This window comes from Neoarius graeffei, chromosome 4 (assembly GCF_027579695.1).
Source record: "Neoarius graeffei isolate fNeoGra1 chromosome 4, fNeoGra1.pri, whole genome shotgun sequence".
Classification (NCBI taxonomy): Eukaryota; Metazoa; Chordata; class Actinopteri; order Siluriformes; family Ariidae; genus Neoarius; species Neoarius graeffei.
Window position 1 is genome coordinate 15,523,380 of NC_083572.1, and position 27,200 is coordinate 15,550,579.

At 41.6% G+C, this 27,200-nt stretch overlaps 1 protein-coding gene across 2 annotated transcripts in view; it reads right to left on the reverse strand.

The window, feature by feature from the left end:
- Window positions 1–27,200, reverse strand: part of prkcaa (protein kinase C, alpha, a) — a 517,863-nt gene that overhangs the window by 314,648 nt on the left and 176,015 nt on the right. For both annotated transcript variants that reach the window (XM_060918929.1, XM_060918930.1), the window contains exon 3: window positions 18,885–18,967. In XM_060918929.1, the coding sequence (XP_060774912.1) occupies window positions 18,885–18,967 (83 nt within the window). The remainder of the gene's footprint in view (window positions 1–18,884; window positions 18,968–27,200) is intronic.

Here is a 27,200-nt window from a genome sequence, read left to right on the forward strand (position 1 = left end):
ATGAGTTGTGGTCTATTTTTTTACCGTAGCGTGTTATTTGTGTGCGGGGAAGGACACACATTAACAATGTGCATGTGTAGAATGGAATTTTCCACTCCAACAGTTAGAAGTTGATCGTGCTTCCATTTGCGGTCTTTGTTACGCGGGTGATCTGTTCGGACGTTATCGCTGAAAAGGTGAGTTGACAGTTTTATTTTGTTTTAGTCTTGCAGTATAAGGCAATAGAATGTTTCTTTTTCATCTTACTTTCATATTTCGTAGCGTTTGCGTATTTTTGGCCAATATTTTGCAACCATGGTCAATTTAGATCGAACTTTTGATAGAATCTACAGCCAGTCATTTTGCCCCGCCCCCGCCTCGCGCTCCGTCCCGTGTGGTAGTGATGTCCCGTTGCTTATGCGCCGCAGCAGAGACCCGTGCGACCTTCAGCCGGTACAGTCGCTGTTCTTTTACCGCCGCCGTTTTTCTCATCTTTCCGGTGTGTTCTTGATTTTTCCATTGTGTCCTACTTCGCCATATCAAATACCCAAATTATTTAAGTGAATAATCCATTCAGTCATCATAACTTGGCATTTTTAACCCAAGCAATCAAAAAGAGGAAATTTATTCAATATTTTCACTCATCTGTGAAGGAGGGGCTTTAATTCTTCACGATGTAGTTATTTTAGAGGCCAGATAAAGCAAGATGCTATCTTTATTCTTATTAAACATGACAAAAGAAACATTGAGTGTTTGGTAAATGCAAAAAAAAAAAAAAAAAGTAAAATTAGAAATTTTATTTCTTGACCATAATGTCCCAAATGAGAGACCAGTTTCTGAGATGGACCCAGATACAAATGGATAAAAAGTCGAGACGATCCACAGAAACACAAAAACAGAGCTCACGAATTAACAGCACGAAACTGCTTCCCTGGCCGTGCAGTTACAGTGAGCCGTGAGAACTTCTCTGTCCTGTTTCTCCCAATACCCAGGTCTTTAAAGGGGTTTCTGTGGATCTTTGTGAATGATTTAGCTGGAAGAGAAGAGCAGAGAGGATTGAGAATCGAGCTGCCGGGGTTTGTTTACACTCGATACTAAAATTTGTAGCATCCTAGCAAACATCGCAAAGACACGTACAAAAAGCCCAGAAATTCCTTCTTACCCAGGCAAAAACAATACAGGGTTTATCTTATAGTGTCCTGATCCCCAGATCTTTAACCTAGCCGCATATAAAAAGTTGTACGCCTCCATGCTCTTCCAGGTTTTCATCTGTTTGTCCGTGTAGAACGACGTCTTCAGCACCAGGTAGTTTGAGATGTCACGGAACTCAACGGATGGATAATTTTCCAACTGATAGGCAAAATCTTTCTTTGCATCAGAACCTTTCAGTAAACCAGCTACTAAGAGCCATACACACTCCACACACGTACACTACCGTCTCTCTGGTCTTGTAATAAATGAGCACAATCTGATTTTATTACAAAATTATTCCAATCTCAGGGATAAGCAGAGGACTCATATCACCCTTGAGGAGTCAATGTTGTTATTTGCATGAACTGATCTGGCTCATATTTCCAAGGTTAATTTTGAGATGTGTTGTTCATTACTACTGTCATATATTACAAATAATTGAAGGATAATTACTGAGTTGATTTGTATTTTCTGCATTTTTCCATGTTTCCAAGTAAAGAAATGTTAACAATGTTGAGCTAAAGTAGTAGATGTCAGTAGTAGTTATGTTCAGATACGTGACAACGGGATGTCACGTATCTGAACATAACAAAGACACCGTGTCATCTATTTCACAGTAATAACTAACAGCTAGCTATTTTTATTATACCCCTGCTCCGAAGGAGGGGGGGTATACTGGTTTACCTCTGTCCGTTTTTCTTTCCGTGCTTCCACGGAAGGTGGTCGCATTTTCTGCTCTCCCTCTCCCTCCTTTTTTTCCCTGCTTGTGCTTCTGTGTCTTGTCTCGTCTGCTGTACTTTTTGAAGAGACTCTCCCTGCATTACTTTCTAAACTGAAAAAAGCATGGAATTGATAAACTGGTCTCCTAAAGAAATTGACACAGTTTTCTCGATGAGAAGCCTGGGTTCGGGGGAACCCGTCTGTCCTGCTGGAATGTTTGTGGCTGGTTACACGATGGATGCGTGGGAGCGGTGGCGGGTCGTGTGCCTGGCGATTCTTTCTGTGGAGGACATTGAAGATATCTACCTATTCGGAACCATGATTACAGGACTTTTGCTGATTGGATTAGGCATTGCCCTGGTATATCGAGGAAATCAGACAACGGTGACAGCTGTTCAAAGCCCCACAAAGCTGCCCGATATGATTGGAGTGGCGGGCAAAGCTGTTGGTACTCGGACTGTGGACATTCAAAACTTTAACCACAAAATGGTTGTTATCTTGGAGCAGCTTTCAGCTTTGCAAGGAATACGTTTTTCGGAGATCAATTTGAATTTGAATAGAATGGACAGAATGGACAGATATGGACGAGCGGTGTGGACGTGCAAAGACTGCGTCTGGAAAGACCAAACAATTTTTATCTTATCGACATTCGGCTCCCTGAGACAGCACTGGCCTCGGTTCAGGCCGTTGCTGAGACAACATTTCCCCCTGAAGGTCACTGCCGGGAGACACTCGCATTCCTCGCATTCCTTCTCTAACTTTCCGCGGTCACCATTTTTACCCCCAGTGTGACAAGCGGGTGCGTGACCAGCGCCTTCATGGCTGCAGGAGCGGACGGCTGCTTGCTTGCGCTGGATTACCTCCTCCCCCTCTCCCCCCCTACCCTTGATTCCCCCCTCAAGTCCCGTGTTTAAAGTGTACATGTGTTGTTGTGTGCTTATGTGCAAAGGTTTTTTAAATGTTCCCACACTGTACTCCTGACAGTGTGGGAACTGTCTCCTCATGTTGTGTTTCCTTTTTATCTTCATCCCTGTCTTCCTGTCCTGTCTACCCTATGTCAATTGTATGTTGTATATGTACGGACAGGTTGACGGCTAATTTCGCTGGTACATGTGACAAGTGACAATAACGGGCATCATCATCATCATCTGTATCTCCATATTTCCGTCCGTCCGAAACACCCTTTTTCTCAGTAACCACAAATCATAGCCACTTGGTACTTGGTACCAAACTTCAGCTTGGGGTTCTATACCGTGTATACCGTTTTCAGGTCTGTCGCGCATCGACTTTCTGTTTACCGACTGAATGTATTTACAAAAACATATAGTGTGGATTTTGACGCTATTTCAAGAAGCAAAATACTATTTCAAAATGACAGTTTACCAGGATGCAAGTTGAAATCCCTGGAGAGACACTGCTCTTTACTTACTTGTTTCAGGGTTCATTATTTGTTGAAGTCAACGTTCATAGTAAGTGTCCTGTTCCTTTGATTGCTTGCATTCTGATATAAGCGAGAGCGGGGGGGGATACATAAGTGAGCAGTAGCTCACAGTTGATTTTGTTAGATATAATTTAGTAATATGAAAGACACCGAATGTGATTTTTCTTATTCATTGAACTTAACGCCAACCCAATTTCAGTCAATTATCGTATATAATACTAGAAGGACACTCGATAGAGTGTATACCCCCGCCAAGCCACATTTTATCAACATCAAAATCAAATCACTTGAACCTAGGATAGTACTAAAGCTGTATACCAAATTTCATCCAAATCCGTTCACTACTTTTTGAGTTACATTGGGAACAGGCAAACAAATGGAGGCGAAAGCACAACTTCAAGAAAGTTGGTGGAGGCAATATTAAGAATAAGAGTGATAGAGTGATTTTCTTAAATGAATGAATGAATGAATGAAGCTGATTTGAGTGCTAACGTCTCAGTCATGTAAATGTGAAGGTGCACAGCAATTAATAATAAACCTTGTTTTTCCTTGTTCAAAATGCTGTACATATTCATTTTAACTTCTTTCTGCTAAGCAGGCAGGTGCCACAACCCGCTCACACAGCACAATCAATATTGCAAAATATCGTCACCCTTGTGGGAGGAGGTTGCCTAGGTAGGCAGCATTTTTGAGCTGTGTATGTGCTTCTGGGATAAATTTAAACGGCTGCATACAGACCAAGTCAGACTGGCTTTTTGTGATAATTCTACTGTTAATCTATATTTTGGAAAACATGACGAGAGTTACTGCTGAGGTTATAGAGTGTTATATGCAAATGTCTTTTACCACAGTGTTGTTGAAGGCTCGAATCTGACTAATCAGAAGGTGCTGATTAAGTCATTAAGTGTCCATAACAGCAGCTCTGATGATCGTGCTAGCTGCATGGCAAATCACAGGTTTATCTTATGCTATGTTCACACTTATACCGGTATGAAAGTGGTATAACTGTATCGATACAAAGTACTCGTATACCGGTACAGTTTAGTGCATCTGTCCACACTAGCGAGAAATGTTTGCGGTTTTCTTTCACGGTAGTTGAAATGCGCGTGCGCGAAATGTTTCCGTGGTTACCGAGTAACTTCCTTCCGAGAATATATGGCATCCGTTATTTCGAGATCTCGAGAAAACAAAACAATTATTTCATGATCTCAGCTGGATCACTGTATCTCCGTCGGTAGAGACGAAGCCGGGCCAGTCTTCTGAGGAGGTGCCGCGGACTAATTTTGAAATTATCCCTTATTAAAAGACTTAATGCAATCTCTCCCTGTGTCAACCCCTGATCAAAATATTGCCTTATTAGATGATCGATTATTCCAAACATTCTAATGACCAAAGTTGCGTCTATACAGAATGAGAAATAGCCCCAAAGTCAGCATATCACAAGTCTCTTGGCGCACCTGAATGAACCATTTCTCAGCTGTTTACTCAAGATCATGAAATAATTGTTTTGTTTTCTCGAGATCTCGAAATAACGGTTTTGTTTTCTCGAGATCTCGAATTAGTTGTGTTGTTTTCTCGAGATCCTGAATTAATTATGTCATTATCTCAGGATAACAAGGTGAATAAAAAAAAAAAAGGATTATATGAAGGGCCTCGTTTTGTTTTCTCGAGATCTCGAATTAGTTGTGTTGTTTTCTCGAGATCCTGAATTAATTATGTCGTTATCTCGGGATCTAATCTTTTTTTATTCACCTTGTTATCCCGAGATAACGACATAATTAATTCAGGATCTCGAGAAAACAACACAACTAATTCGAGATCTCGAGAAAACAAAACAATTATTCCGTGATCTCGAAAAAACAAGAGGTGCCGCGGACTAATTTTGAAATTATCCCTTATTAAAAGACTTAATGCAATCTCTCCCTGTGTCAACCCCTGATCAAAATATTGCCTTATTAGGTGATCGATTATTCCAGACATTCTAATGACCAAAGTTGCGTCTATACAGAATGAGAAATAGCCCCAAAGTCAGCATATCACAAGTCTCTTGGTGCACCTGAATGAACCATTTCTCAGCTGTTTACTCGAGATCATGAAATAATTGTTTTGTTTTCTCGAGATCACGGAATAATTGTTTTGTTTTCTCGAGATCTTGAATTAGTTGTGTTGTTTTCTCGAGATCCTGAATTAATTATGTCGTTATCTCGGGATAACAAGGTGAATAAAAAAAAAAGGATGATATGAAGGGCCTCTCTCGGCTTCTGTACGGATGAAACAACACGTGTGTGCTTTTTGTTGTCAATGTACAGTCTGTATTTCTGGTGGTCATTTATTCAGTCGAATCGTATAAAACGCGCGAGGCAGTTGAGAAAGAAACAAACGAATCTCTGTTCTTCACTATTTTATTCAGCGAAGACATCGATTGAGGTGTGTGACTTTGCGCATGCGCATTATATTTGTATCGATACAGAGCCGCTTCATCTGTCCACACTACAGCGAAGCGCTACAGTACCGATACTGTACCGGTACGAAACCCATACATTTTGTGGGTTTCGTACCGATACAGTTATACCGCTACAGTACTGGTATAGTTGCTAGTGTGGACAGGTGTTGCGGTACGAAAGTAGTTTCGTATCGGTACAAAATCCCTAGTGTGGACAGGGTATAAATGTCCTTATTCTAAGTAACAATTTTGACGTGTTGATGTTTATTTCAACATTTTGGAAGGAGTCTCTCGTGTCAGCACTTTGTAACAGCCAGAGGTAAAGCTGTTTCTTTAAGTTTTACGACACCAAGTGGTGCAACACAAAAACATTTACCCAATCGTATTCTTGGGTTTCAGTTCACGTGACTTTTCTTAGCGATTTCACTTCTGGAAAAACAGCTGGTGGTCAAGCAAACCAATGTTATTCTATCCGCATTTACTGGATACGAGTAACTACGTCCTCTGATTGGCTACTCTACTACTAGGCTATCAGCTCATATTGCTGGGTTTCAGTCACGTGACTTTTCTTAGCGGTTTTACTGGAAGTGAAATAGCTGGTGGTCTAAACGGCTGCCATAGTGCAAACAACTAGCGATAACTTATCAGAGTACGCTCGTAATCTGGAAGCCACTGCTCGCTTTAGATATATTCAGAAGATTGCTGTGTGCAATAGAATCGACCCCTACAGTCTGGGAAAGAAGGATTTGTCATACGATCTCGAAAACTACCCTTCAGTCGAGTTCCCCGACATCTCGAACTATCTGGTGTTGCAGATGTCCTTCTACACTGCAAAACAGATGAAAGCGTGGAAGAGTATGGAGGCTTACAACTTTTTTCTAAGCGGCTGGGTAAAGGACCTCGGGATCAAGTCACTGCTGAATGAATCCTGTCTTGTTTTTGCCCGTCTAAGTCTGTTTTTAAGCTTTTCATTCACGTCTACAACGAAGCGCTGCAAGTTGAAGTGTAAACAAACAACAGTTCACTTGATTCTCACTTGTGTTGGCTCTTATCTCTCAGGTAAATCATTCACAAAGATCATCAGAAACCCCTTTAAAGACCTGGATCTTAGTTAAACAAGACGGAGAAGTGATCACGGCGCATTGTAACTGTATGGCTGGGTAAGAATTTTCTCACGACCTTCATGCATATGGACTTTGAGGAGTGAGGCGTAAACAAAGAAACAGCCGGGGACTTTAGCGCTTCGTGACTAAAAAAAGTACCGTAAAATAACGACACATAGCAAGAAAAGTACTTGGAAAACACTAACGACGTAGCTGAGAGGGAGATACAAACCTTTCACCAAGTGATCACTGCAAACTCGAGCATGCTTCGACTCGGCTCCCTTCGATTTCAGTGAGAGGTTCAAAAGCCACCTTTCTCGACGTCTTTTTGTGAAATCCTGTGTTCGTTCACCCTTTTTTATTAGTTCACGGGGAACCCTGAAGAAACTTTTATCAGTTTCACGGTTTGATCAGTTCGAACAACCTAAAACAACGCAAGCGTAAGGCATTTTTCATGCAAGCAATGCAGCTTCTCCGTACAAACGCTTTGGCAACTGAGCTTTGGTAGACCACCAGCTAAAGTTTTGAATAACTAATGAGGCGGATCTGATGTCACGTGAAACCCAAGAATTGTCTGGAGACCATGAACACAAATCCCAGTCCATGGCTAGGAACAAAGGGAGCAAAATTAGCGTGTGACCGGCATGGCACACTCTCTTCCCTGTCAATTAAAGCAACACTAGCCAATCATGGTAATCTATGAGCTCATGTATGCAGAAGAGGGTAGATAGCGCTTTCCTTTGACACAAGACACAAATCTTTAGGACGGAATACTTTGCGGTTTCTCAATAACACAACAAGCTACATTGGTGAGGGAAAGACTGTTTATAGCGGCTTTAAAATGTGATAACAGTAATTAGCTTGTTTCGTGTAACTATCAATAGATAAAAAGAACTGAATAAACAGTTGCTGTGGTATACGAGGAAGAAAATACTTTGGGGATGTGGTGTTATAGGAAACGTTGAGACGGTAACGCATCAGAATGCCTGGTTGTTGATTGATTATTTTTCCATAACAGCTCATCTTATTGTGTTTTATATCCCTCATCAAAAAAAAAAAAAAAACACCTCCCGTGCACGGATTGCCCAAAGATGGCTCACGTGACATAAAATAGCTCCATATCTCGTGACGTCAAAAATGGAAAAAAAAAAAAAAGGATATGGTGTGAGTCAGTCATGGTATATCCTGGATATACCATGAACTGACGTCACAACTGCAAGCTTTTTGGCCGACTCGAGTCACAGCTGTGGCTCCGCGAGAGTTTCTGTACGTATCATGATCATGCCTAGCAAGGTAGGTGATCGCATGGTACATTGCACATGCACAATAGGGTGCATCAGTTGCCCTCACTTTCATAAAATCTGATGCATTTTTGTTTGGGATCCGGATCACCGCCAAAATTTAATGGATTGTTACTTGTGCCCAGTCACACCTCTGGAAAAAATTTCAGAGCAATCTGTTTATTACTTTTTCCATAATGTTGCTAACAGACAAACAAACAAACAAACAAACAAACAAACAAACAAACAAACCAACGCTACCGAAAACATAACCTCCTTGGCAGAGGTAAACATATAGCGCAGATTTACAAAGTTTTCATAAGACTTTTCTCAGCAACTACAAATCACAACTGCTTGATATTTGGTACCGAGCTTCAGCTTGGGGTTCTGTACCGTGTATACCGTTTTCAGGTCTGTCGCACATCGACTTCCTGTTTACCGAATGAACGTATTTATGAAACATATAGCGTGGATTTTGATGCTATTTCAAGAAGCAAAATGCGATTTCAAAATGACAGTTTACCAGGATGCTATTTGAAATCCCTGGGGAGAGACACAGTTCACAGTGTGCTCGTGCGAGCGTGTAGTCTATGGGAAATGATAGTGTCTTGGATTCGCACTAGTCCCATGTTTTGGAAAATCAAAAATGTTGTCTTGGGCCTCGCTGGGGTGTCACCAATCCATGTGCAAAGTATGGAGTATGTGCGTCCAGCTGTCAATTTGCATAGGTGAACAAACAGACAGACAGACAGACAGACAGACAGACAGACAGACAGACAGCCTTTAGTAGTATAGATAGAAGTCTGTACACAGTATACAGTAGGGTGCATCAGTTGCCCTCACTTTCATAAAATCTGATGCATTTTTGTTTGGGTGTTCCTTTTCACCAATAAAGACATCCTGTAAAATTTTTTGACCATATTCAAAAGTCTAATGGTGGCACCATGAGGTTCATTTTTTGCCAAAAAACGCTTATTTTATGTTTTCGCGTAAGGTTTGAATCACAATGTTGGACTCCGTTTATTGATTTCTTGTGACCCAGAGATCATGTTAAGAACCTTTGCAAGGGATTGAGAAGCATTAATGTGATTCATAATACATTTGTATTGTTTAAAAGTAGTTGAACAATGATTCAATGAACAGCTAAAACTCAAACTGTGCTTGATAATATATTTAGAATATGTACTAAAAATGTGCATCTAAGATATTTGGTATACTCTCTAAGGTGCCATAATGTTTCATGAAAAGTGATCGAAATTTTGTCATAAAATAGCAGCTTTTTCCATAACTTTGAGCTCCTGGTGCCACCATTAAACTTTTGAATTTTGTCAAAATATTTCACCCAGTGTGTTTTCTTACCAAAAGGAACATAAAAACAAAAATGCATCATGATCGGAGGAACTTTTCATTTTTAGGGGGCAACTGATGCACCCTAATGCGCAAGTCAAAGGTCGCGCCAACGTAAAGCCTCGGTCACAACCAGCTGTACGTGCTCCTACGGCCAGTCTACGTGCAAAAAAACAAGAAACGCACGGAGATCGCGTGTGTGACGTGCTGATTTTCGAGCTGTAGACTGGCCGCAGACCGGCCGCAGAGGTTCTTTGTCATGTCAAACAAACTCTACGGGCGCTTATGTATTTTTCAGGTTGCAAGACAAACTTACGGCCAACGTGCGTCTTTCTTCACGAACAAAAAAAATGCAGCGATTTGGGAAACGTCAAAAATCGCACGGCCAAAAAATCGTACGTCCGGTTGTGACCTAGGCTTAAACAACAAACATGGCTGCCTCCAGTGAGTTTATGCCAAGATTCAATCTGAACACTTTCAATTTGGGATTTTTTGATGAGGGATATCAAAAAATATAATTCTTCAGGGCTGCGACCCTCACAAAATAGTACCATCCCAGTCACCTCAGAGAATCAACCGGAGCCTCTCAGTGCATGGTAATAATAATAATAATAATAATAATAAGTTAAATTTATATAGCGCCTTTCAAGAAACCCAAGGACGCTTTACAATTATAGACAAGGAAAAAAAAAAAAAAAAAAAAAAAGTAAAAAGTCCACCAAGTAGGGGTCAGGATGTAATTCCCGTGGTGTAGCAGCCACAGTCCCACCAAAAGGCACACGAAAACGAGTCCCACATCTCCAGCACTGCCGCCGTGACGCCGTCAGCAACATCGCTCGAACACCACGCCATGGATCCACAAAGTGAGCAGAGAAGCTCCGCCATGCAGAGCGCTGGTGTGTCACAAACCACTTGCATAGCCGCTGCGACGCCACCGAGCAACATCGCTCGGAACATCACGCCAAGCACTAAAGCACGGAGCGCTGGACAACCACGATGTAAAATGAGCAACAGGCTCACTGCAGTCCACAGCTGGGAGCACAGGCATCACCCACGGCGAACCAAGGCCTGGAGGGAACCGACGCCCAAAACTGGGTCTGGAGCTACACCACAACCGGCGGACAAAAACACTCAAACAAACATCAAACTACACAAACACACAGAAATAAATAAATAAATAAATAAATAAATAAAAATCTCATCTCATCTCATTATCTCTAGCCGCTTTATCCTTCTACAGGGTCGCAGGCAAGCTGGAGCCTATCCCAGCTGACTACGGGTGAAAGGCGGGGTACACCCTGGACAAGTCGCCAGGTCATCACAGGGCTGACACATAGACACAGACAACCATTCACACTCACATTCACACCTACGGTCAATTTAGAGTCACCAGTTAACCTAACCTGCATGTCTTTGGACTGTGGGGGAAACCAGAGCACCCGGAGGAAACCCACGCGGACACGGGGAGAACATGCAAACTCCGCACAGAAAGGTCCTCGCCAGCCACGGGGCTCGAACCCAGGACCTTCTTGCTGTGAGGCGACAGCGCTAACCACTACACCACCGTGCCGCCCCAAATAAAAAAAAATGAAAATAGAAAAAGAAAGAAAATAAAAATAAAATTAAAAAAAAGCTCTGGTGAGAAGCGGCAGCCAGAATGCGCACGACGTACTCTTAACCGGAAACGGAAAAAAAAATTGATTATTATTCCTTACTTATTAGAAATTCAGCAAAAAGACAATATCCTGTAGGTGCTGAGCAGCAACAATCTACTTCATAAAGCAAACACATTAAATATAACATACAGTATATTGATATTTAATATACTGTGTGTTTAATATAGAACTTCATCCAGGCTGTAAACGTTGATGGAGATTGATGTTCGACCGAATCAACTTCACTGACAGTTTAATAATTTTACAAGCTCAAGCAGCTGTCACTACATGATGAAGAGCCGTGCTTCATCAGTGGGCAGTGCGAGAGGAAAACGTCCACGGGTTGATGGAGAAACAGTCAGCTCAGTGAGCAGTGGCTATAAGGGCTAATATAAAGTGATTAATGACTGGGTTGATCTCGAAGTCAAAACACAAAAGACTAAACCCAAGGGGTTATAAATCTGAGTTTCAGACAGCACGGTGCCGTGGGTGATAACTGGTAATAAAAGATACGATTTGTACAATGAGCATCCCCGTGTGTGTCAGCAGACTGAGGCTTGAACTGGAGAGTTGCTAAATATAAAACATCGGGTATGCCGTTCCTCAGGTTACACCTGCGAGCGTTAAGGATACCGAGCCGTGTACATTTCGAGAACTGGGGAACACCACATACACGCATACTCTGGGTTGTGTTTCCTACTAAGGATGGGGTGGAGGATGCTATATCAAGCATTACATCATTAGAGAGAGAGAATTAATTTAATAGGATCCATGATGTGGTCTTGGCATCTGCTGTTGCAGCTCATCTGCCTTATAGGGTAGTCACACTAGAGGCGGAATGAGCTGGAATGCCGTCGGAATGAAAATTCTTCGTATGTTCCAGGATATTCGAAGTGCATTCTTAAAATTCTGACTGCATTCCAAACATTCGGGCCCATTCTTGTGGCCGGCCCGAATGTTTTGCTCATGCTCAAAACGTTTGAGGTGCATTCGAAGAGGAGAAATATCGAATGGCATTCGAAGTGTATTCTAACTGCATTCTGAATATTCTTACGGCATTCCAACAGCATTCGAAACATCCTGATCGCATTCGAGGGAAAAATCGAAATGGCAAGCCACTTCAAATCCTGCCAGAATGTCCTGAATGTGCCTCGAATGAGCCGGAATGCCGTCGGAATGAAAATTCTTCGTATATTCCGGGATATTCGAAGTACATTCCAAGTATTCTTTGAATTCTTAGACGTTCGAAACATATTCGGCGGCTATTCCGGGAGTGCTCTGGCTGCATCTGAGGTGAATTCATACCGTACAGCGTTCGAGGCACCTTCCGACCAGACTTCGGGTGGTATTCAGGCAGCAATCGAACCGCACTCAAAGTGCATTCTTAATATCCTTACTGCATTCTAACAGCATTCTAGGTACTCCTACTGTGTTCCAACTACATTTGAACTGCATTCGAAAGCTAATACACCCGGAATGTGCAAGAATCATTCGAGGCGGGTTCGACGCGCATTCTAAGTATTCGAACGGCATTCTTACAAAGCTGTAAGCATGTTGGTCAGTTTGAAATTCCCGCCCGAATGTGGCACGGATTTTGAAAAATTTTTCATTCCGGCTGGTTCTGCTTGATTCCTGCTAATTCCGAATGTGGCGCATTCTGAGATGCTTTTCTGCTCACCACGTGTGTCAAGAGTGGTTATTTGAGTTATTCTACTGTAGCCTTCCTGGTCTGAGTGGATCAAACCAGTCTGGCCATTCTCCTCTGATCTCGCTCATCAACTATGAGTTTCCATCTACAGAACTTCTGCTCCTTGGATGTTTTTTGTTTTTCACGCCAACTCCAACTTCACTGCTACATGTCAACATCTCACTTCAGCAGATCAGCAGTTTCTGAAATACTTAAACCAGCCCATCGGACACCAACAACAATGCCACAGTCAAGGTCATGGAGATCACATTTTCCCCCCATTGTGATATTTGATTTGAGCATCAACTGAAGCTCTTAATCTGTATCTGCATGATTTTATGAACTGAGCTGCCACATAACTGGTTAATTAGATAATTGCATGAATGTGCAGGTACACCACAGGCCTTTTTTTTTTTAAGTAGTTGTCATAGCGTTGTGTAATCTCATCTCATCTCATCTCATTATCTCTAGCCGCTTTATCCTGTTCTACAGGGTCGCAGGCAAGCTGGAGCCTATCCCAGCTGACTACGGGCGAAAGGCGGGGTACACCCTGGACAAGTCGCCAGGTCATCACAGGGCTGACACATAGACACAGACAACCATTCACACTCACATTCACACCTACGGTCAATTTAGAGTCACCAGTTAACCTAACCTGCATGTCTTTGGACTGTGGGGGAAACCGGAGCACCTGGAGGAAACCCACGCGGACACGGGGAGAACATGCAAACGCCGCACAGAAAGGCCCTCGTCGGCCACGGGGCTCGAACCCGGACCTTCTTGCTGTGAGGCGACAGCGCTAATCACTACACCGCCGTGCTGCCGAGTGTGAAGATCTGAATTGAAAACTTGTTTAATTTTGTAAATATGTCTTGAAAAAAAAAAGAAAAGTTATGAACATTTGAAAATGTCCATTTCGGTCCGTTGCCCCGGTCCCAAACCAGCAACCATTTTCCATTGGTTGAATTTTCCATTCATGAGAACACCTCAATCAGAAATTAATAAAAATGAATTAAAAAAGCAAAAAATAAAAAGATTTAGGAGTTTTGAGTATCAGGGTAAGAATTACAGATAAAGGCTTCTTCTTGTAGATCACAATTCTGCACCTAGAAGGCTTAAAAGAAACACATCAATGAAATCGGTCCATCCTTTGTGTTTAAACATAAAAACCAGAAATTACCCGGTATGTTCACTTTAAACTGTGGACACCAAGCATGACTAATGACTGTGGTGCTCGAATGCGCTGTGTAGAAGAGGCTCAAACTTGTATTCATTCTCTTCAAAACAGCATTACTGATATCGATACACCTTCTCATTTTTTCTCCATGAAAAAATACCCAGAAAATCATTGATTTTTAGGAAGGATACAAACTTTTCCTCAGTGATCCGATCTTTTGCGGGCGCTAGACAGCAAAGTGTTCAGCCGATTTTACTGGAAAATAAAGTCAACATGAGAGATTCGACCACTAGGTGGGAATCATGAGTTTCAAGCTGATTGAACCAACAGCGAGTGAGCGAGCTGGAAACAACAACAAAACACACGGACCGGTGACGAAGATCACTAAAAAACCCAAGATGGCGGCGCCTGTGAATTTGGTGTATTGCATGACACAATGTTAAAACAAACGCTTAAAGTAAAAGCTCATCACAACGCCGCACAAAATTAACAATATTATGCCGTAAATACGTTATTTATTCTTGAATCGACACAAGTTTTATGCAAGATTAAACACTTTTAAATGTATTTAATGGCCAAACGAAAACATGCTGTTCTCCCGTACAAATGTATGTGAGGTTCATCAGTGCAGCGGTGCGCTGTCAAACCTAATACCAGTAATCAATCAATCAATCAATCAATCAATCAATCAATCAATCAATCAATTAGCCAAATCAACTTCAACAACCAACCAACTGAAAAAGCGATCTATTAATTAATCAACCAATCAACTACAATAAAATAAATAACTAACTAACCAACCAGCCAATGTACCAATCAATTAACCACCAATCAATCAACCAATACACCATCCAGATAATCAATCAAACAATCAATCAACCAATTCAACAACAAACCAAACAGTCATATAAACAACCAGCCAACCAATTAATACATCCACCCATTAATTAGCCAATCAATCCACTAATGCAGTGATGCACTGAATCGATCTACTAATTAACTAGTCACTTAACCAACCATCCAAACAAACAAACAAAAAATCATAAGGGTTTTGTACGTAGGGGGAAATGAGCGAAACACTCACGCTCTCTCTCACACACACAGAGTCTGAGATGTAATATTAAGAGTAAGGACTAACCAAAAATACACACAGAAGCGTCTTATTACAGAAGCATGTGGTTATGTGATCAGAAGCACTGCTCTCTCATGTAGTTCAGTCAGTACACACACAGTACCAGTTTGGACACACCTTCCAATTCAATGGTTTGTCTTTATTTTTATTAATTAAGAAACGTCATGTCTTAAAGTAAAGATGGATGTCGTTTCTCTTTACTTAGCTGAGCGGTTCTTGACATAATCTGGATTACTATAGTTGTGGAATAGGACTATTTACTGTGTATTTATTATTTACAACCCCGATTCCAAAAAAGTTGGGACAAAGTACAAATTGTAAATAAAAACGGAATGCAATGATGTGGAAGTTTCAAAATTCCATATTTTATTCAGAATAGAACATAGATGACATATCAAATGTTTAAACTGAGAAAATGTATCATTTAAAGAGAAAAATTAGGTGATTTTAAAGTTCATGACAACACCACATCTCAAAAATGTTGGGACAAGGCCATGTTTACCACTGTGAGACATCCCTTTTTCTCTTTACAGCAGTCTGTAAACGTCTGGGGACTGAGGAGACAAGTTGCTCAAGTTTAGGGATAGGAATGTTAACCCATTCTTGTCTAATGTAGGATTCTAGTTGCTCAACTGTCTTCGGTCTTTTTTGTCGTATCTTCCGTTTTATGATGCGCCAAATGTTTTCTATGGGTGAAAGATCTGGACTGCAGGCTGGCCAGTTCAGTACCTGGACCCTTCTTCTACGCAGCCATGATGCTGTAATTGATGCAGTATGTGGTTTGGCATTGTCATGTTGGAAAATGCAAGGTCTTCCCTGAAAGAGACGTCGTCTGGATGGGAGCATATGTTGCTCTAGAACCTGGATATACCTTTCAGCATTGATGGTGTCTTTCCAGATGTGTAAGCTGCCCATGCCGCACGCACTAATGCAACCCCATACCATCAGAGATGCAGGCTTCTGAACTGAGCGCTGATAACAACTCGGGTCGTCCTTCTCCTCTTTAGTCCGAATGACACGGCGTCCCTGATTTCCATCAAGAACTTCACATTTCGATTCGTCATAGAACAGTTTTCCACTTTGCCACAGTCCATTTTAAATGAGCCTTGGCCCAGAAAAGACGTCTGCGCTTCTGGATCGTGTTTAGATACGGCTTCTTCTTTGAACTATAGAGTTTTAGCTGGCAACGGCGGATGGCACGGTGAATTGTGTTCACAGATAATGTTCTCTGGAAATATTCCTGAGCCCATTTTGTGATTTCCAATACAGAAGCATGCCTGTATGTGATGCAGTACCGTCTAAGGGCCCGAAGATCACGGGCACCCAGTATGGTTTTCCGGCCTTGACCCTTACGCACAGAGATTCTTCCAGATTCTCTGAATCTTTTGATGATATTATGCACTGTAGATGATGATATGTTCAAACTCTTTGCAATTTTACACTGTCGAACTCCTTTCTGATATTGCTCCACTATTTGTCGGTGCAGAATTAGGGGGATTGGTGATCCTCTTCCCATCTTTACTTCTGAGAGCCGCTGCCACTCCAAGATGCTCTTTTTATACCCAGTCATGTTAATGACCTATTGCCAATTGACTTAATGAGTTGCAATTTGGTCCTCCAGCTGTTCCTTTTTTGTACCTTTAACTTTCCCAGCCTCTTATTGCCCCTGTCCCAACTTTTTTGAGATGTGTTGCTATCATGAAATTTCAAGTGAGCCAATATTTGGCATGAAATTTCAAAATGTCTCACTTTCGACATCTGATATGTTGTTTATGTTCTATTGTGAATACAATATCGGTTTTTGAGATTTGTAAATTATTGCATTCCATTTTTATTTACAATTTGTACTTTGTCCCAACTTTTTTGGAATCGGGGTTGTACTTTGTATTGATTAATGTAGGAAATGCGCTCAGTATAATATGGATTTATCACAAAAATACATGCACGTGTTTATTATTTTGAAAACCCGCCAGCCGACTGATCTAGCACCTTTTAATTGTACGACAGTCATGACGTAAATACCAGTGTCTGAAAGCGTTTTTCATTTTACCAATGAGCTCACTATATAGTCCTCTCTATAGTAATTCCCTATGTAGTGAGTAGTGAGTAGTGAACGAGCGAGCGATTTTGGACACAGGAAATGTTGGCAGATGTCGATCACTTTGATTTCAGCTGTACGTTTTATTTCCGTCCTACGATGTCTCGCACAAGTCTCGACGAATCTTGTTTACGGCCGTTGCTCTGACATATGGACTGATATATTACAGAGCATATTTCAAACACTCATAACTTGCTATAGCAGCGACAAAATACTGCAGCTATCAAAAATGCATTCGTATATTTAATAAAATGAGAGAAATAGAATTTTGATCATAAAAAAATTGCCTTCAGTTCTCCTTTAAATTTGAATATTCTTTACTGGATTGTTATAAAATTAAAGCAGAATTTTCTGCTCCTGATTATTATAAAACTGAATTTTTGGCACAAATTTAAAACAAGAAATACAGTTTGATTTTTTTTTTATTCGACTATTTGTCCTCAGTTACAAAAATGTATAAAATAATAAAAAATTCAGAGTTGTACATTTTAAATGCCTAATCTAGCCGATTCATGAAGCAGAAGGTAAAAATAATTTTTTTTTTTTTTTAAATTAAAGGTTTTTTTTATTCGGTAGGTGTGGCCTAATATTCTAATGAGTGAACTGATTGGCATTCCTCTGTCTGATCCTCTAATACCCCTTTTCCACCAAATCAGTTCCAGGGCTGGTTCGGGGGCAGTGCTGGTGCTGGTTCACAACTCGTTCAACTTGCGAGCCAGCTGAGAACCAGTTTGCTTTTCCATAGCTCGCGGTGCTAAGGGAAGCCACGTCATTACGTCGCTGTATACGTCAGTTACGTCGCTGCGTTTGGATAAACCTTGGCGCGAATATCGAAGCAAAAACAACACGGAAGAAGCAGCAACAACAATAATAATAATGCATGACTTCGTGTTTGTACAGCTGCTTCTTCTCGTCGCTTAAAAATGGCGACCTTTCGCGGTCTTGTTATTGTTGTTGGTCTTAACAACTCTGCCCCCCCCACTGACGTAAGTGGTTCTTTCCTCTGGCCCAGCAGAGAGTTGGTGCTAGCCTGGAACCGGTTTTTCTGGCCCCAGAGCCAGTTCTTTGTCAGTGGAAACAGAAAATCCGGTTCCAAACTAAGCACTGGCCCCGAACCAGCCCTGGAACTGGTTTGGTGGAAAAGGGGCATAAGTGTACTACAGCATTCGAGCAGAACGAAGCATAGAGCACCGCCCACTTTACATAATCCTTCATGTCAATTCATGTAGACACTGGAAAGTCGTCAAATTGTCATACTCTGTCCTGCATACGGTATCATGCTCACAAGGGCTGACATGAATCGGAAACCATCTTGAAGTTCCCAGTATGAGTAGGAACTTTGAAACCCCAGGGACTGTATTTAATCAGTGAGCCATGAATGTGCATCATGCAGGAGGCTCACCATAGTGAAGCGTTCACACTGTGGTAGAGTCATGTTTTGACAACATCATCCACTGGTTTCATCTCCTACAACTTTCCAAGAGCTTTGCTTGCTTGCACAGCTCACAAAGGACTTTTTTTTTTCTTCCTCCCAAACGCTTACTTTTTCATGCATCATCCACATGTGCTCTTATCGCCCAGATACAGCTGATTAAGGGGACTGGTGCGTGTCAATACGTGCATGTACTTACGTCTGTGTCGGGTCCTTTGTCCGCTCCAGGGCAGGAGAACGTGACAAACTCATGGCAGCGCTTATGGACCACGAAACAGCACACTGAAAGGGAGAGAGAGAGGGAATTAAGTCACTTTGTCATTCACAGTACATTTCCTGATAAGCCTCTCAGAACCAAACAGGAAAACAGACGTGTAAAGAGTTCCTCAGTTACACATAAGAAGCTGAAAGAGCCACTCAGGCCCTTAGTTGATGGCGCACTCAATGGCTTTCTTATTCACACTGGCACCAAAGGCACAAAAATTTGTATAAAGGGGTGTTCACATGGCACATATTTGCATCGATGCTGCACCGATGTATTTTGTTGCGATATATCTTACACCGGTGTAAATTTTGTGGAGCGTTCACACGTCACAAACCTGCTTACTAGAGAGAAGCGTGTTAGCACCGGTGCAGCCCCACTTGCGTTCACATGGCAGTTTTTGCGACCGTGCTATACGACAGTAATAATGCGGAAATGAAATATGCGCATGCGTGAAAATGTACTTCCTTTTCCCGGTTGTCATGGCATCACCAAGCGCCGGGAAAACAACGTGGATGAAGACACCAGTGTTGCCAGATACTGCTGACGTTTTCCAGCCCAAAATATGGTAAAATCCGCCAAAATGCACTTAAAACCACCCAATCTGGCAACACTGGAAGACACGCAGTTCTGTTGTTGTTGATATTCGCCATTTTGGAAGCGCAAAATACCAAGATGCAAATTATGCAATGCCCATATGTAATCAACTCTCCTCACGCGTAGTGAGTAGCGTTCAGACGTCCCATTTTATATCGGTGCTGCCCCGCAAACTAGCATTTACTCCGGAGTAAATTTCTTAAACCACCTCCCGAGCAGGGTTAGATTTGCACCGGTTTAAGCAGCTTTCAGGGGCTACACCGGTATAACTTTGTACCGTGTGAACACTCTACCGGGGCAGCCCCGGTGCTACACTGGAGTAAAAGTTGCCGTGTGAACACCCCTTAAGATGCTTATCCTGAGAGGAGTGTGTGATCCAGGGACTACATCAGGGTTTGTTCACTTGCACTAACCAAACATCTTTGAACTTTTTGCTAAGGATTTTGCCCAAACTGATCCTGGGAATCAAACCGGTGACCCTTTTGGCCCAAGGCTGCTTTTCTAACCTTCAGGGCATGGCTGCCCCCAGATAATATCCATACAAAGCGTGTTTGAGTGTTCACTTGTTCAGATTTGTACCTGTATACTAGGGTGCATCAGTTGCCCCCTAAAAATGAAAAGTTCCTCCGATCATGATGCGTTTTTGTTTTTATGTTCCTTTTGGTAAGGAAACACACTGGGTGAAATATTTTGACAGAATTTAAAAGTTTAATGGTGCCACCAGGAGCTCAAAGTTATGGAAAAAGCTGCTATTTTATGACAAAATTTCAATCACTTTTCATGAAACATTATGGCACCTTATAGAGTATACCAAATATCTTAGATACACATTTTTAGTACATATTCTAAATATATCATCAAGCACAGTTTGAGTTTTAGCTGTTCATTGAATCATTGTTCAACTACTTTTAAACAATACAAATGTATTATGAATAACATTAATGCTTCTCAGTCCCTTGCAAAGGTTCTTAACTAGCCTGGCAAGCCAGACTAAATGTGAATATTTAGTCTGGCCTCGATCCGTAGACATTTCCGAAGCGGGTAGGAGGAACAAACTGCTGTCTTTCAAACTGTCTCTGTGCGTATAGGCCAACGCTCTGACCAATCAGCGCAACAGTGACTGTGACGTAGTCAGAGCGACAGAAAGCAGTGGGGGAGGCCTTGAAATAAATAATTTTTCAAAATGCGTATTAATTAATAAACAGGTTCTAGATATTAAGAAGTTTGGAGATAATGACCGCAAGTTTGGAGTCTGTACCATATACACTCATTTTTTTTTCCAAGTGTTTTCAAGGGTTTGCTTAAACTGTTTTTGAGAGTTTTTATTTAGTGGTGTTTGGTGAAATAATTTCCCTTAAATTTAAAATAACGGGAAAATAAGAAACAATCAAAAAGCAATGTTTCAAAGCTGTTTATTAATTCTTCGTACTGCACAAACTAGCCCCATCCTTTTGGCTACGAGCGGAGCCAGCTGGTAGATCAGACTTTTGCCACAGCCGGTCGGCAAAACAGCGAAAACGTCCTTCTTGAAAAAGAATGAGCGGAGAGCCTCTTCCTGCTCATGTTTCAACGAAAATTCCAAGTCTAATTCTTCTAAAACTGATTCCAAAGTGGAGTCAAACGCGCGCTGTTCACTAGCCGTAGCCATCTTTCCTGCTGTGCTTTCTCCAGCGTCGCGCAGCCTTGTCGTCACTCCTGCAAAAGCCCGCCCAAAGAATCCAAACAAAAACCTTGCGTTGTGATTGGCGGGCACGATTTGATGCCCGGGGTGTTTTTGTTTATATGGTGCGAGGCTAGACCCATTCGCTAGGCAAAAATATTTTTGGCCGCTAGGCGGGTGGGTCTAGTTTACTAGGCTAGTTCTTAACATGATCTCTGGGTCACAAGAAATCAATAAACGGAGTCCAACATTGTGATTCAAACCTTACGCGAAAACATAAAATAAGCGTTTTTTGGCAAAAAAAAATGAACCTCATGGTGCCACCATTAGACTTTTGAATATGGTCAAAAACTTTTACAGGATGTCTTTATTGGTGAAAAGGAACACCCAAACAAAAATGCATCAGATTTTATGAAAGTGAGGGCAACTGATGCCACCCTACTGTATACTGTGTACAGACTTCTATCTATACTACTAAAGGCTGTCTGTCTGTCTGTCTGTCTGTCTGTCTGTCTGTTTGTTTGTTCACCTATGCAAATTGCCAGCTGGACGCACATACTCCATACTTTGCACATGGATTGGTGACATCCCAGCGAGGCCCAAGACAACATTTTTGATTTTCCAAAACATGGGACTAGTGCGAATCCAAGACACTGTCATTTCCCATAGACTACATGCTCGCACGAGCACACTGCGAACTGTGTCTCTCCCCAGGGATTTCAAATAGCATCCTGGTAAACTGTCATTTTGAAATCGCATTTTACTTCTTGAAATAGCATCAAAATTCACGCTATATGTTTCATAAATACGTTCAGTCGGTAAACAGGAAGTCGATGTGCGACAGACCTGAAAACGGTATACACGGTACAGAACCCCAAGCTGAAGCTCGGTACCAAATATCAAGCAGTTGTGATTTGTAGTTGCTGAGAAAAGTCTTACGAAAACTTTGTAAATCTGCGCTATATGTTTACCTCTGCCAAGGAGGTTATGTTTTCGGTAGCGTTGGTTTGTTTGTTTGTCTGTTAGCAACATTACAGAAAAAGTAATAAACGGATTGCTCTGAAATTTTTTCCAGAGGTGTGACTGGGCACAAGTAACAATCCATTAAATTTTGGCGGTGATCCGGATCACCTTCTGGATCCCGGATTTTTTAAAGGATTCTTGGCGGAGGTCTGCGCTCTCCGAGTGCTTTTCTAGTTTGTAAATACATTCAGTCGGTAAACAGGAAGTCGATGAGCGACAGACCTGAAAACGGTATACATGGTACAGAACCCCAAGCTGAAGCTCGGTACCAAATATCAAGCAGTTGTTATTTGTAGTTGCTGAGAAAAGTCTTACGAAAACTTTGTAAATCTGCGCTATATGTTTTGTAAATACATTCAGTCAGTAAACAGGAAGTGACCTGAAAACGCTACACACGGTATAGAACCCCAAGCTGAAGTTTGCTACCAAGTACCAAGTGGCTATGATTTGTGGTTGCTGAGAAAAAGGGTGTTTCGGATAGACGGACGGAAATACGGAGATACGGACGAACAGAGGTAAACCAGTATCTAGGGTGACCACCTGCTCATAAGCCCAAGGGGGGACAAGGGGTATGTTTTTGAGGGACAATGTGGGACGCCGCCCCCACTGCGCCGCGCCGGCTGCTGGAAGACGCACAGATAGTGGTTTACCCATTTCTAGCACATACTACCTTACATGGTATATCAATAATACCCTAATCTGGTGTTATTGGTGATGTATGGTCATGAACAGGCCACCAAATGTGTTTTTTTTTAAATAAACATTCATAATATTTTGACCATTCAATTATGACTTGGGCGGCACGGTGGTGTAGTGGTTAGCGCTGTCGCCTCACAGCAAGAAGGTCCTGGGTTCGAGCCCCGGGGCCGGCGAGGGCCTTTCTGTGCGGAGTTTGCATGTTCTCCCCGTGTCCGCGTGGGTTTCCTCCGGGTGCTCCGGTTTCCCCCACAGTCCAAAGACATGCAGGTTAGGTTAACTGGTGACTCTAAATTGACCGTAGGTGTGAATGTGAGTGTGAATGGTTGTCCGTGTCTGTGTCAGCCCTGTGATGACCTGGCGACTTGTCCAGGGTGTACCCCGCCTTTCGCCCGTAGTCAGCTGGGATAGGCTCCAGCTTGCCTGCGACCCTGTAGAAGGATAAAGCGGCTTGAGATAATGAGATGAGATGAATTATGACTTGACAGACACACTTCCACTTATGATTTACTGAAGCTACTCAATTTTATTTATTTTCCATTACAATTTATTCACTTTAAATCAATCATAATATAATATTGAGTCTGAGGCTTTGCAGTGCATCAGTACAGCAGGAATAGTGACAAGTCTCCATTTAGTTTTCAGTGGATTAACAGGAATTGTAGTGGCTCAGCACCACAGAAACAGTAGAAAAAAAAAAGTCCTGCCCGATATGATATTGCGTGTTGGACAGTGTGATACACACTCGTTACCTCTGCCGCAGTCACTTTGTCAGCTAGAGAGTCGTTTTTAGGTCGGAGGAAAGCATCCATAGATTTAGACGTTTCTTTCTGTTGCACACGTTTCTTGTGAGTCTCCGCGAGCCTGTGTCACTTCACATCGTATTCCCCGCCATGTCCGATTGAGAAAGATGTTTTGCAAAGGTCACAAAAAGCCCTCTCGGTATCCCCCTCAACCCCTTTCAGCCACAAATATTCATTTTCCCACTCTTTCCTGTACATACACCTTCTCTTTTTAACTGGAGGTAGCGGTGCCTCACCTGCCATCTCTCCGGTACCTTTCTCCATTTTTTAATATGAAAGCAATGCATGCGTTGCACCTGCGTCCCTCGTCACTGTCTGTGCACGTGAGTGCGGTGTCATGGCAACAACAAAAAGTTGACAACAACCAGTCAGTTGTGAGGGGTGTGTGTGTGTGTGGTTTTGTTCTACAGTGGCGACAGTGGTGTGCTGAAATGTCAAGTAATATTCGTTTGGCTGCCTGGGTGGCCCGGGGAGAGCGACATCCCCCTCAGCAAGCATCGATTATGCGGGACACGTTCTGAATTTGCGGGACGCATAAATTCGGCTTCAAATGCTGTACGCGCACGCGCTATGCGGGACAGGTGGTCACCCTACCAGTATCCCATCCCCCCTTGGAGCGGGGGTATAGTTAAGTTGGTCAGTAAACCTACTGAAAATCTTTCTTTGTACTTGTATCAGCTAAGTAAAGGTTCACGTGAATCAACAAATCACAGATTTTTGTTTTTACTGCATTTCGGAAAATATCCTAACTGTTCTGGAATAAGGCCATTATTAAAAAATGTTCTGTTTCCGGTCCACCGGCCGGGTGAGTGCCGTTTGTGCGGTTGAATTTTTTTTTTAACGCCGGTTTTTCGACATTTTTTTCGGGTTCGTAAATCTAAAATCGAACTTGACATTTACGCATTCCCAGGGCTTTACACAATTAAACACTCAGCGAACATTTCTCCATTTGTGTATGAAAATACACTCCAACGGCTCAGTTTGGTTTCATTTACAACCAACGGTGTCTTTTGATCCCAGCACGTAATTGAACAGGAGAAGACTGGTTTACCGGAGACAAAATAAGCGTTATCTCTGCTTCTGTTCCCTCCGACACACTACTGCCTCCGCCGAGCGCGCGCACACTCTGAACTGAATCAGCTCTGCGCATGCGCCGTGTGGCACAAAAAAATGGCAGCCACCATGAAGGAAGGAGATCCGGAGTTTTCAAACATTTGCTTAAGTGCGAAATCGCAAACAAATCATTCAGTGATCATTTTCATAGTGTAATTTCATCCGAACTAGGCCTAACGGTCGATTTAGAACTACAAAAAGTCCGTGTGTCGGACATTTTAAGTACCTTTGTAAAAGTTTTACAAATGTTGCAGTCAGCATTTAAAATGCTAACTTAAAGTTTTTGTACAAGTTTCAGTTGATTAAACGGTCATATTTTATTAAATGTGTCTGCTTTTGTAATAAAGTACTGAAAGAAAAAGCAAACACAGCATTGCGATTTCTTATCCATCCATATATATATATATATATATATATATATATATATATATATATGAGTGATTCCATGCTTATGGTACTGAAATGGGGACATGAACTTATTCACCTAAAACCATTTCTTTTTTTACCATCAGGTCACAAAACATGTAATCTTTAATGAATGATATGTTAAAAGATAACTTTAATTTTCTGAGATGTAATAAAAACATATTTATATGCCAAAGTCAAGCCTATGAGTTCCAAAATGATGTCTGTTACATTACTTCTGTTACGATTGTCCATCTCGCGTCTGTTACAAATTAATTACAATCTAGCTATATACCATGTTAATCTTATTGAAAGAATGTGTATGTTTATTCTACTACACATGTTTATTAATTATATTTGCTAAAACATCACCTTCCTATGTTTCAAAAAGTAATTCTACATTGTTAAAATTGAGAATATATATGTCCACAACACTTCTGTTACGTTCTGACTTTGGCATATAAATATGTTTTTATTACATCTCAGAAAATTAAAGTTATCTTTTAACATATCATTCATTAAAGATTACATGTTTTGTGACCTGATGGTAAAAAAAGAAATGGTTTTAGGTGAATTTTTAAAAATAAGTTCATGTCCCCATTTCAGTATCCATAAGCGTGGAATCACTCATATATATATATATATATATATATATATATATATATATATATATATATAAATCCCTCCCTCCCTCCCGACTGAAAATTTGCTCACCCGGTGGACAGGAAACGGATTTTTTTTAAGGATGGCCTAATCTTACTTGTTCGCTATAGTACACTGAGAGCTCCAGGAGAAATCTGATGAAGCAATCTTCAGAAACCAAGCATGTCTTGGCTGATCAACCTCATTTAGAGTGAGAGGGATAATTGTCTATAGTTTTTCTGGCCAAAGCGTTGTTGTGCATTAGAGCGTAAAGCGTGCACTGAGCCACAAGATGTGTTCAGAGCTCAAAAAAAAAAAAAAAACGGCTGCATTTTCAGCAGGCATGAGCCTCAATTTGCTCTCTGCAGACGCAATCAGTCATTATAATCCACTGAGAACCTGCTCTCCATCAAGAGCAGGAAAGAAAACGTCTTTTCCCTCCACCTGCAGGATAGAAGTATACGATTAGGAGCCATATATGAAAAGCAATAACGTGCTGTCGAAACGTCATGATTGCTGTGAAAGCAGTAAATGTTATAGAATCTCAAAGCCGTGCTCCCACCTATCTGATTGTCTCGCGTTTTATTTTTAAATGCATTTTTTATTCGTCTCTCTCTTTTGTATCGTTCAGAAAGAAGGAATCTGTAACGGAGGAATAACAGAGGAGGTAGAAGGTCTGTCATTTTCACATCCATCACTGTATTACGTTTCATCAATCTCCCCAAAAGATTCCTCTCAATATGTGTGTGTGGGTGTGTGTCTCGGTCTTGTGCAAGATGTACAGTAGGCATGGCTTAATCAGAGCAGTCTTTTTCTCAACCGAAACTCACACAAGACTAAACATACACACCTGAGCAAACACTCGTATCCTGGACCAGGCTACAGAACAAGCTGTTTAATAAAAAAAAAAAGTTTACTGTGAGGACAAAGGGGGGGGGGGGGAATAAATCAACACTTTCTGTTCAATCAGAATCAAGAATTCAGCAGCACAGTGGTATCTTTTTTTATGCATCAATCCCTGAATCCAAATAAATCCTTCATCATATTAGTTAATGGATTAAATTGAGTGGATCTTTAAAACGATAAATAGAAACACAATTACAGTAGAGACGATTATTCACCACAGTATGCAGCCAAATAGACGTCCACAGAGAGCAGGGTAGACGTCTAACATTCGCTCACTTTAGCGGCCAATTATATTTCATTGCTTGAGGAAGCCAAAAATCGTGACCATGAATCAAATTCAATAAACGGTGCATGCCCCAAGTATGTACTTGAGTCGCTGCTCAAGTACATACTCAGAATAAAGTGTGT